The following is a 12902-nucleotide window of genomic DNA, read 5'->3' on the forward strand; positions in this document are numbered from 1 at the left end:
GAAAATCCTGTCTACGTCTATGTTTTTCTTTTTATATGTTTTATGTTTAGGTAAAGGTTAGTTACAGTTAGGACTGAATTCCTTTCTATGTTTGGACATGACTTAAAGGTTATGTTATAGGTACTGTGGGGAAAGTTCCATTTCCAGTTTCTCCTGACTGGTGATCAGTGTTCCATGGCGTAACTACCCCATTCCTCAAGGCTGAAATAACCATTCCTTCTTTTTATTTTTCTGCCACCGTTTCCTCCTTATTGTTTTTCTATAAATGCTTTCTCCTTTCTGTTTTCCTGATTTCCATTATCTCTCACTTGTTTTTCTGTCCCTAACATACAGATGAGGAAGCTGAAGTTAAGAACACAGTGAGGCAATCTGCTCCATATGGCATGGTCAGTGGTATGTCTGGACGCCCAACTCAGCCCAGTCTGAGCCTTGGACATGACAGAGGGACTGACACCCCCCCAATATACACACAACTCACTCCCACAGGGGAACACATGTAAAATGAAGAAAATATCTGAAGTAATTTGTCGCTATTCTTGAGCTGACAAAATGATTCCAGGTAAATCCTGAATAGAGGCTGAGTTGTGCTATAAATTTCCACGAAGAGCATTCAAAAACATCTTAGGTCTATCTGACCCCACTACGTCTGAGTAGCAGATGCTCCTTTTCTATTTGTGTTGTCTGAGGCTTCACATCTTAGCAATGTGTGCCCTGCAGCCCACACACGAGCACTGGGGAAAGAGGCCCGCACACTGTAACAATATCTGGTTATTCATGTAAAGAATATAGTTATTAGTTCCTGAATAAATTACCTTTCTATGTTTTATGACGCACAGGTAAATCATGTCTCTAGAGTCTGTGTTCTACTCACTTAGAAAAAAACAACTTTATATCTAATCCTGGACCCTGGCTCAAAAGTAAGATTATATCTTAGAGTCCCAATATTGTCATCTTCAAAGATTCCTGTGTTAACAAATACACCTACTTAATTTTATTCACTATGTAAATTAATTCAAATAAAATGTAAATTGTGTAACTGTGTGCCCAAAGTCCTATTTTCATACAGATAAGAACTGATGCAATTTCTTTCAAATAATAGTTTATGCAGATTCTATATGAACTCCATACAGCTTTGAATATTATTGTTAACCTCTTGACTATTTTAGTAAAAACTAAAATAAACCTGTCTGAAATCCATCTAAAAAGGACACCTTGGGTCCACCTGATCTATTAAAACGATACATTATTTTGAAAGATCTTTAGTGATATCTTGATGTCACCATTCTCCTTGTCAGCTGTACAAAATAAGATGCTGACAACTTATTTTAAGAATACTGTTTACTTCCTTTCAAAGCACCAAGCTACAATATCAGAATCAGAAATTCTGACATGAAGTGGTAAAAAACAACATTCTACTTGCAAGCACTTTACTGCTTTGGAGTATTTTCTAGAAAAGCAGCTGAAATATTCCTCTTCCTTAAAGTGGAGCTCTACATGTTCACGCTTCCCCCTAGGCTTTGAAAGCAGAAGTCCATCAGGTTGTTTTATTCAGTCTTAGCAAAACTGGAAGGAGTTTCTCTTTTCTTCTTATTCTTTTTTTTAAATATATGAATATTTGCCCAGAATCTTCTGAACTTGAAACTATAAGAAACATCTTATAAAATGATGCCTCTTTGGTAAAGGTACATATCTACGGCAAGAGAAAAAAAAACTTTTATTTTGAAATATGCAAGCTTTACTCACTTAAATTCATCAGGAAACTCAAGCGAGACGTGATTATGATAGTCCATCTAGGAATCCAGCAGAATGCAGCGGCATTTTAAAATTCTCAACTCTGGCTTATCATATCTTTGACATATAAGAAGAAAAGGTATAATGATAACCTTGGCTGTGTTACGGCAAATTTCTAGCAGGTACACATGCACATGTGTGTGTATGTGTGTGTGTGTGTGCCTGTAGTGTTCCAACAGATACTACCAAAGATAGTCTTGAAGAATAATATTCCTAATCTTTCAGAGCTATGTACAACTTATACTACAATAATAGAAATAATATGAAAACACAGCCCAGAGATTACGATGACATCAAAACCATTTCTACACAGTTGATTATAAGAGAATTTAAATAAATCATTAAGTTATATGCATAGTTACATTTATAAATTGATTAACCTGATAAAAGATAATGATTAAATAATTAAAGCAAGAGATATTAATGCTCAGTGTTTACTAGAGCTAACCCATATTACCCATGATCCCTCCTCTCCAACAACAGCCTCACAATTAACACTAACTCCATCCAGAAATTGCCCTCATTTTTGAAATATAAAATAGAGTTGAAACTTAAATTACATATGGAATCAAAAAAGGGCTTGGATAGCCAAAGCAATCCTAAGCAAAAAGAACAAATTTAGAGGCATCACATTACCTGACTTTAAATTATACCACAAGGCTGTAGCAACCACAACAGCATGGGACTGGTATAAAAAGTAGACACATAAATCAATAGAAAAGAATAGAGAATCCAGAAATAAAATCATATACCTACAGATATGATAGAATGACAGATATTCAACAAAGGAGAGAAAACATACACTGGGGAAAGGATGTCCTCTTCAATAAATGGTGCTAGGAACACTGGATAGTGACATACAAAAGAATGAAACTGGATCCTCTCTCCCACCATATATAAAAATTAACTCAAGATAGATTAAAGACTTAAATGTAAGACCTGAAACCATAAAAATTCTAGAATAAAATCTAGGGAAAACTCTTCTGGTCTTTGGCCTAGTCTAAGAATTTATGACTAAGACCTCAAAAGCAAATCTGACAAAAATAATAAATAAGTAGAACTTTATTAAACTAAAAAGCTTCTGCACAGCAAAAGAAATAACCAATAGAGTAAACAGACAACCTACAGAATGGGAGAAAATATTCACAAGCTATACATCCAGCAAAGGGCTAATATCAAAATCTACAAGGAACTCAAACAAATAATCAATAAAAAAACTAGTAATGCCATTAAAAAGTGGGCAAAAGACATGAACAGACATTTTTCAAAAGAAGATACACAATGGGCAACAAACATGAAAATATGCTCAACATGTCTAAGCAACAGGGAAATGCAAATAAAAACCGCAATGTGATACTACCTTAGCACTGTCAGAATGGCCATTATTAAAAAGTCAAAAAACAACAGATGTTGGCTCAAATGTGGTGGAAACAGAATGGTTATACATTGTTGGTGGGACTGTAAACCAGTACAACCTCTATGGAAAACAGTATGGAGATTTCTCAAATAACTAAAAGTAGACCTACCATTCAATCTAGCAATCCCACTACTGTGTCTCTACACAAAGGAAAAGGAGTCAGTATATTGACAAGACACATGTACTCGTATGCTTATCGCAGCACAATTCATAATTGCAAAGATACAGAATCAACATAAGTGCCCATCAACTGATGACTGGGTAAAAAAATACACACACATATACCCCCATGGAGTGTTCCTCAGCCATAAAAAGAGAATGAAATAATATATTTTGCAGCAATTGTATGGAACTTGAGGCCATTATCCTAAGTGAAGTATCTTAGGAATGGAAAAACAAATACTGCTTGTAAGTGAACACTTATATGTGGGAGATAAGCTGCAGGTTGTGGGGGTGGGGGTGCAGAGGGGTATAATGGACACTGGACTCAGAAGGGAGAAGGCTGGGAGAGGGGAAAAGGGATGAAAAATTACCCACCAGGTACCAGGTACATTATTCAGATGATAGGCGCACTGAAAGCCTGACTTCACTATACAATTCATCCACGTAACAAAAAACCATTTGTATCCCCTAAATCTATTGAAATAAAATTTTAAAAAAACACAAAAAGGTTAAATATAATAAAAACTGTTTGAATTTCCTTTAATAGGTAAGTTAGAATTTATTTACCTGATGGTTTACATGTCTTACAAATCCTTTTAAAAACTGAAGTTCAAGAAACATCCAATTCTCTAATTTTTGTCTTTTCCTTTCTAGAGAGAAGCTAACTACAGGTACTCATTGCTCTTCATTTTTTGTTATTCAAACCCTGGAGTCTTTAAGTTTTGAAGACACTGCCCTTACTTACATGAGCGCTCCATCATAACAAGGTGAGGGACTAGACAAGAGCCAGTCACACGGCATCACCCTGGCAGCACTGCAAGTCTGTGAATTCTGAGGCCCTCTAGCTCCCCCAAAACATCCCATTGTTCTCACCATCATGTCTTTAGTATTTCATTTTGTTCTTAAGCTTCACAGAATGCTTTTCATTTAACTCTTCTTTTTACATTCTTTTAGTTCATTCAGAAGTTCTGAGGCCAACCTTTAAAGGCTACTTGGTAGATAAACTCAGGTCAAATATTTTTTATATTATTGATAATCAGACAATACAAATAAAGGCATCAGTTAGACCCTATTTACATCATGTGAGATGAGCAAACGTTCAGGGAAGCTGCTGGTTCAAAGTGGAGCATGCCTGTTGTGTCTTTGTTCACAAGCTTTTCAGAATCCAGTAAGGAAAGGTGAATCAACGACACCTAAGAACAGTGTGGAGGCAAGCCGGCTTTGATGAGTGGGAGAAGAAGCCTCAAGTGGGCCGCTTGACCACCTCACGAAGCTGTCACGGGATGCTATTTGTTATTTTAGCACTGGAACCACAGAACACTCTCCAGAGAGCTCTAAGAGACAGACCTCCACACTAAGGTCTAACTAACTTTGAGGATAATGACTCAAACTTAGACAGAGGCATTCAGATGGCCAGTTATTTCCCCTGGAAATACCTGCCACTCAGAAATCTCTAATGAGAAGGTAGAATATGCCAAACTCTCAGGGCTGCCTGACAGAACTCTGTGTGGATGAAAATGCTCTATACTTGTGCAATCCAGGATGGTAGCCACTAGCCATGTGTGGCTGCTGAGCATTAGAAGTATGACCAAGTGTGTCTGAGCAGCTGCTGTTTTAAACTTGATTTAATTTTAATGAATTTGAGATTAAGCAGACACATGTGACTAGTGACTACCATACTGAACTCTGCAACTCTAGCTTAAACACACACATACACATAAACACATGCATGTGGAGACACCCACACACACACAGCCTGAGGAAGATTCTCTATAGCCACTTGATCCTAGTGATGTCTACAAAGTGGCTCTACCACCTCCTCCAGCGCCCTGAGTTGAGACAGAGCACCTCCCAATGACGACATCTCTGCTCTGTGCTCTCCCCCTGCCTGGCTTCCCTCCTTCTCCTCTCCCTCACTCAGCACCTACAGTTTCCACTGGTCCAGCCTCACTCTCATACTCCGTGAGCCCTACAGATTCGCGCAAGTGGCCAAGCGCCTACAAGTCTTTATTTCTTCAATGGATACTATATCTTTTTCTTTTAGGTGTTAGTAGAGTTTTATATTCAAGTACGCTACTTGGGAGTGCCTCCACTATGTCTTACAGCGACATTTGCTTTAGTTCATTCAAAAATGTTTTAGGCACTGGCTTCCAGGGCAGCCTGAAAACCCCAGTAAGGCAAAGATTTCCTGCACTGCCCTTGGATCTCCTCTATTCAAACAAATGTTTTCTTGATGCACATATTGTATGACTTATTCTTTTTTCTTTATTTATCAATGGTGTTTGTTTTACATATTTGTGTATTTGGAGAACTTTGATGTTAATTCTGTTCAGTTTTAATTTATATATTCTGTTTCTAGATCACCAATGTATTTCATCTATACATTTTTTTTTACCAATTGATGGGGATAGAAAAACCAGCAAGGATATATACATTTATTTGCATTTATCTTTCTTATAAGCATCATCTACTCCATGTTATTATCAAATATTTAAAACATAAGTATATTGTACAATACAACTTTATATTTTCTATTCTTTCACAGAATAAGAGAGAAAAAGAAACAGAAGCAAGGTGAAAATGAAAAGGGAAAGGTAAGAGGTGCTGGAATTTCTCTGGAAGAAAGCAAGTTTCAGGACCGGGATGGGGCACAGGGTGGTGAGCATATCTGAGAAAGTATGTACTTTTTAAGAAAACTCTCAGAGAACAGGGACTCTGGGACATGATGTGGGTCTGGGAAACATCTTGTAAGTCCCAGAAGGCTCTAGAAGGGCAGAGGTAGGCAAACAGCAGGCAACATTTTACAAGGGCCTTTATGACACAGAGAAGGGAGTGTCAAACGGGACACCTGGCTCCAAGAGGCTCATTTGTGATGCTGTAAGTAGCTTCTAATCTGCATGATGTTTTTCATTCATCCCTGCAATAATTTAAAGAAAAAATTTTTACCTGTGATGTCCTGAATAACGTGGACCACGGATATGGCCTATTCCCCGGCACCCTGGCGTAGGACAAGCAGCTTGACCCGGAAGGATTTTCACATCATTTGCTCCTTCAGGAAGTAAAAGAACATACCTTGAAAACACCCTCATTAAAGAAGACCTTAAAAGAATAAAATATATAAGTGATGTTAATTAAGACTTTATATATTAAAAATAAACCATCACCAAAAACCATTTATTGATTACTTATATTTTATGACATGATTTAGCAGAAAATTTCAATGCTGTAATAAATAACACTAACAGCACAATTAATATCAGACAGAGAGGAAAATGAATAGGCACTGAAGAAATTTAAAAACAAATATGAGAACATTCATTTATTTCTGTCAGAAATTAATAATAGCAAAAGCAATTCAGCATGAGCTGAGAATGTGGGCATGTGAGGTCCGGGTTGTGGCTCCCCAGTGAAATCCTCACTCGGCCACAGCAAGGCTCCTGAAATGCTGGACAGAAACCGCACTTGCAAACAGGGTGTGCTGTAGACAGCAGACAGGGCCCACACACATGCTTGCTGAAGGAGCTGTCAAAGCTAGGTAAGAACTGACACTATACTATACTGTAGTGTATATTATACTATATACTATACCATACTCTACTATATCCTATACTACACTGTATTATACTATACTCACTATATCCTATACCACACTGCACTGTACACTAACCACTCCAGGCTAGAGAGGAATTCTGCTAAACCCAAGAGGCAATCTATCGCTGTAGATTATCAGGATTAAAACCCCCATATCCTGTTCTATGATTTTCCCCAGTCTTCCCCACCCCCAAACACACACACACACACACACACACACACACACACACACACACTGGCAGACAGCAGCTCCTGGGGTGCTGTCCACACCACCATACCACTCTGGGTCTTACGTCACTGACCATCCCACACTTGCCTTCTCCCCTCCCAGCTTTCATACTTCCATTTCCTGTTCAACAAATCCTTATTTCCTCATCCTCGTCTCAGTATTCTCTCCACCTCCCGCTCTGGCTTCACCGGGATGCTGGCTAGAGACACGCTTCCTTAGGAGGAGCTTCGCGCTCTCCGTGTGCCGCAGGACTAGCAGGGGAGCCAGTGCCCGCTTCCTCCCTCTTCCTCTAGTGCCTCTCTGGGGCACACCTCTAAGACTCCTGCCATCTGAGGCCGGCGTGGGCTCCCGTCCATCTGCCGCTGTCCCCTACACCATTCAGGGAAGACTGGCAGCACTGGCCGTGGTCTACTTGGCCCCAGAGCCAGCGATCGCCCAGGCCAGCCCGGCACCACATGGTCGTGCTGCCCCGCGTGCTGCCCTGCAGACGGCAGCACTCCATCGGCTCACACACACAGAAAACCCTCCGTAGCTGTCGTCACCCAAAATGGCTCTGCATCTAAAGTCACTAAGGAACACCCCTCTGACTGCAAAGTCCCATCCTTACTGACCGCATACTCAGGTACCCAAAGTGCTAATGATGTTTCCAACATCAGTGGAATTTCCAGGTCACTAGTTTCCCTTCTTTCATTTTCCTCAGTCCTTTCTCCTCATAAGCCCTGTTTAACTTAGATTCCATCAACCCCATCATTTGAAACTCTATCACAAATAACTTAAACCCTTCTGTCTCTCTGACTTTCTATCATTCCTAGCTGTGGGGAAAAAGGGCAATCATGGATTGGTTGAACATCCTACTGCTCTATGTTTCGCATAACTAAGTTCTTCTGGAAAAAAATTAGACATAGTACAGACTAGGTGTTCCCAAAACACCACTCTCCTCATCTTCCACCGGCTCCCACCTTCAGCTTTCAGGGGCTGAGCCTGCCTGCTGCTAAGTGAGGACACAGGAGCAGGTGGACAGGAACGCCGTCCCACCCTGAGCATCATCTCCCTCCTCCTTTCCGTTACAACACATAGAGCATTCTCCCCGCTCCAAAGCAATGCCTCACCATTTCTGTTTGCACCCATGCACCCCCGATTCCCTAGTATCTGCAGGCTATCATATATTTCAACAGTTCCTGCACTACTAACACGTAAAACACTCCAGTCCCCCATTATAAAAAGAAACAAAGACAAAAAATAAGAACCTACAACTTTACTTGGCTCCCACATTCCCCCTTAGCTGCTGTTCACCTTTCTCTCCTCCATAGCAAACTTCTCAAAGAAGTTATCTCCATCCTCACAGCCCCTTCTCGAGCCACATTAATCTACCTTCTAAGGTCACTAATGACCTCTGTGCATCAAGCCTCTGTGCACTGCTGAGTATGCATCACATTCAATGCCTGTATACCATTAACTGCAGCTGGCTGTCTCCTCTTGGAATTGTTCTTGTCCGCTGGCTTTGGTGACACCACACTGACAGTTTTCCTTCTGCATATGAACATTTTTTTGTAATCTCCTTTGCCAGTTTTCCTCCTCCAGTTGACCTTAATATGTCAGGGAACCTCTTCAAGATTTGTTCCTGAACCATGCATTTCTACATCTTCATACACAACTGTATGCGACAGATGCTCACAGACTTGAGCCCAGCATTCTTGAAGTTCCAGACCAATATATCTAACTTTCCACTCATCACTTCACTCGAAATCTTGTAAAGTCATTTCAAACTCGAGATGTTCAGATGGAACCCACTGTCTTGTCCTCCTAACCTACTCTTCCCCTAGAATAGCTCATCTTGATAAACCGCCTTACATTCTCCCTCCCTCACTTCACTACACCCTATCAACCAATCCTCAATTTCTTAGCTGTTTCTTTAACCTGGCCTAATCTAATCCACCATCATCTCCTGCTTGGACAATTTTAATAGCCATTCTTTACTCATCCCAATCTATTCTCTATCCTACAAACATAACAATATTTTCAAAACATAAGTTTAATCATATCACTTCCTTCTTAGCACTTTTTAATGGCTTCTCATTGCTGTTAGGACTAAACCCCAAATCCTTAGCCTGGCGTACCTGACCTGGCTCCTGTCTCTTCAGAGGTATCTTATGTGTTTTTTCTCCATATTCAGTATTCTGCATCCATACTGGCCTTTTCCTGTTCCTTGAACCTGCTGGATTCTTTCAAATCTCAGGGCTTTTGCATGTTGGAATAAGCATCCCACCGTTTCTTTGGATAACTCCTATTTATCTTCCAGGTCACAGTTTATATTTCATATCCTCAGGCTAACTAACTTCTAAGAGGAGGTTAGGTTCCCATTTTATACAGCATTTACCTCAACTATAAATTAAAAAAATATTTAATGTTTACTTCGTTTATTAGACTGTAAGCTGCAAGCCTCAGTCTACTTCACCATTGTGTCGCCAGCACCTAGCCTGACACATAGTTAGTGCTCAGTAAATGCTTACTGAATGAATAGATGGGTATTCCACAGCTCTTCTCTGAGGTGTTCATGGTCTAGGAAAGAGGCTTGCACAGCGACCCGAAATTCCCATTACAGTGTAATTACACTGCATGAAAATACTGACTGATGCTAGGTCCCAATGTGTGGTGGTATTTGAACAAATATTTAAACTCAAATTACATTTTCATTACATTGAATGAACAGTAAGAAAGTATACCTTAGACATTTCTTATGCTCTCATAACTTTGTGAAACATATTGAGGAATAAGTAGAGAGAAAAAGAGCTCCCCTATCCAAAGGCAGCTTTTGGAAACAGCTTTTTAACAAAACAACTTTTAAATAAAACAGAGGAGTTGGTGTTTAAAAATTGTAAACCAGTCCCTAATTTAAAAATATGCTTCTGTCATTCAGTAAACAAAAAGATCTATGAGAAAAGAAACATACAGTATATAAACAGACTTTTGCCTAAACTGCTTCTCACAACACACTACCTGGGGGCTACCACCAAAAAGGCCCATAAACAAACAAACAAAAAAACAGTCTCTATCAGCCAATCCAGACGTAACTCTGGACAACATTCCACACACAGTTACCTCTCAATGAATGCTACTTAATATTGTTTTCAGTACTATTTTAATACACTTGATTAAATTAAAGCTTAAAGTGATATTTTTAATATTTATCAATGCATATTTGTCTCCATATCCCTCCCAGGCACCATAATTCTCTCCTTGGTAGAGCTGGAATGAGAGGCATGACCTCGACTACAGGGAGAAGAGTTATCACATTAATAGCCACAGCAAAGGATTTAACAAAGGAGTCAAGAAGAGGAGGAAATAAAAATGCACGGAACCTAGCAATTTCCTCATTAAATACTGTATGATGAAGTGTAATGGGCTGAATCAATGATGAATTAGGCAGAGAGCTAGCCATGGGGGAAAAGAAACTTGCAAATGCTACAACAGTTCACATTATTGCCTCTAAGATAAAGGAAACCCATGATTAAATTAATGTTTTTCTTCCAGAAAATAATCATATTTTTCCAAGAATATCTTACTTGTAATTCATATATTGAGAGAATTAGATTTCAAGAAAAAATGTTCTCAGCTCTAAATGATTTCTTCAGAGACGCCATCCCTGACCATGTTAGCCTTTCCTGCCTTCCTTTTACCACTTATCCTGAAATTAGTTTCCCAGTTTATTTGCTTATACCAATTGTCTCCTTCACTGGAGTGAGGACATTTACCTCATCTCACCTGTTCACCACTGAGCCCTCAGCACCTACTAGAGCAGTGATTAGCACCTAATAAATACTCAATAAGAATGTTTTATAAATGCATAAAGGATAATAAAAACAATAGCAAATAATGGCTATAAGTATTTTGGCGGATCTTCACCACAATGCTATGAGATAATCACTATTTCATTCTCATTTCGTATCTTGGCTTGTCTAAAATCAATCTCTAATCTTCTGTTTCTAAATACTAGAAGCTACTTGCTCTGCCAAGCAGCAGGAATAACTCCTAATTTACTACAAGTCTTCTCTGAAAAACTTTACTCAGGTAGGAATAAATCTAATGTCAAGGTTCTTTTTGCCAAAACAAAAAAGAAATAGAAAACGTCCTTGTAAACTCAAATTATCTGAATCATGAATAATGCTTCATCCTAACATGACACTGCAGTAAGAAGTGCTCAGGGGATCAAACACACAGTTACTATAACGCAGCCAGAACAAACACTGAGGCTGCCTTCCGGGTCTCCATCCCGCCTTCCTTGTTAACCACACCTTGCTTTTGTTCACGGCTGCAATGTGCCCAGAGAAAAATGCCATCTTTCTCAGCCTCTCTTACATCCAGACGTGGTCACTTGACCCTGACCGGGACAGTAAGACCTAAGGAAGGGCATGGTGAGGACAAATGCTTTTCTTTTCTATTAAAAGGGTGAAGACAAGACTGGTGCTGCTTGGCCACTTCCCCCTTTGAACTTCCAAATGTGAATGTAAAAGCTCAGGAGATGACTAGCACAAAGACAAAAGGAAAAGTGTTTTAGGAAAAAAGAGAATAAAAACAGACAGAACCTGACCTTAACATTGCCAGCCCTGGACCAGTGATCTGTCATGTAGGAAAAATAATCCTCTCTTTGATTAAGCCGTCATAAACAGATTTTTGTGTTACTTGCAGCTAAAAAATTCCTAGGATACAACAGCAATTTTCTTTTGATTTTCCTTTTGTGAAATCAAGCAATTGTCCTTAAAAAAAAAAAAGAAAACCTAGAGTTGCATATGGATATTAGAACTATTGTCATGTAAAAATGATGCATGATACCAAGGCAAAAATCAAGAAATAAAAGTGATTATACTTATCTCTAGAAAATGAGAAAGGGAACTGTCTTTTTTTTAATTTCAAATGGCCCAAATTGGTGACTATGAGTGATGTAAATGAAAACGCTTATTATTCTACCCAGAATGAGTTACAGACTGAGATCATCTTCCTCCTTTTGAGTAGGGTGCAGTTTCCTCTCAGAACTGTTATTTTATTTGGTATAGAGATGACCAGAATACAATGATAATACTGATATTGACTGAAGCAAATTAAGATGATCTATCCATTTAAATGTGTATGAGTTCCAGATTGATACTGGCTGGCCTCAAAAAATAAGAATCAAGCAGCAGCATTCATACCCCCGGTTCAATACTAATTACTCACTGCTAGAAAAGTATTCATTTTGACCTCATTCATTTAGCAAGTTTTTTTTTTTTTTTTTTTAGTAGAGAAATGACATTAGCATTGGGTGGTAATATCCACTAGAGGTTATACAAACACTGCTTCTTTGCAAAGGGAACAGATTTAAATGTCACTGGTAACAGACAAGTTAAGATGTTTTATTTTTTCTTATTTTTAAAATAAAAGTAACCACTGATGGTCATTCATCGTGTGCCTGTTTGGTGCCAGATGGAATTCCCGGTGCTGGGCTAGAGAAGCCAACCACCTGGAAAGACCCTGGCCCCTTGGAGCTTTCCTTCTGGTGCCACAGACAGGATAAACCATCAAATAAGAGACGTCATATGAAGTCAGACAGTGATGGCACCAGGAAGCCCTGGACAGTGGGGACAGGAAGAGAACGTGATGGGTGGACATGGGGATGCTTTTTAAGGCACAGCAGTCAGGGAAGTAGTCGTGATGTTTGAACAGGATCCTACTTGAGGT

General features: G+C 39.2%; 1 protein-coding gene across 2 annotated transcripts in view; it reads right to left on the minus strand.

Moving 5' to 3' along the window:
* L3MBTL4 (L3MBTL histone methyl-lysine binding protein 4) overlaps positions 1 to 12902 on the minus strand; it is a 436533-nt gene that overhangs the window by 161157 nt on the left and 262474 nt on the right. For both annotated transcript variants that reach the window (XM_075993669.1, XM_075993668.1), the window contains one exon: positions 6317 to 6419. In XM_075993669.1, coding sequence (XP_075849784.1) covers positions 6317 to 6419 — 103 coding nt within the window. The remainder of the gene's footprint in view (positions 1 to 6316; positions 6420 to 12902) is intronic.

This window comes from Microcebus murinus, chromosome 17 (genome assembly GCF_040939455.1).
Source record: "Microcebus murinus isolate Inina chromosome 17, M.murinus_Inina_mat1.0, whole genome shotgun sequence".
Lineage (NCBI taxonomy): Eukaryota > Metazoa > Chordata > Mammalia > Primates > Cheirogaleidae > Microcebus > Microcebus murinus.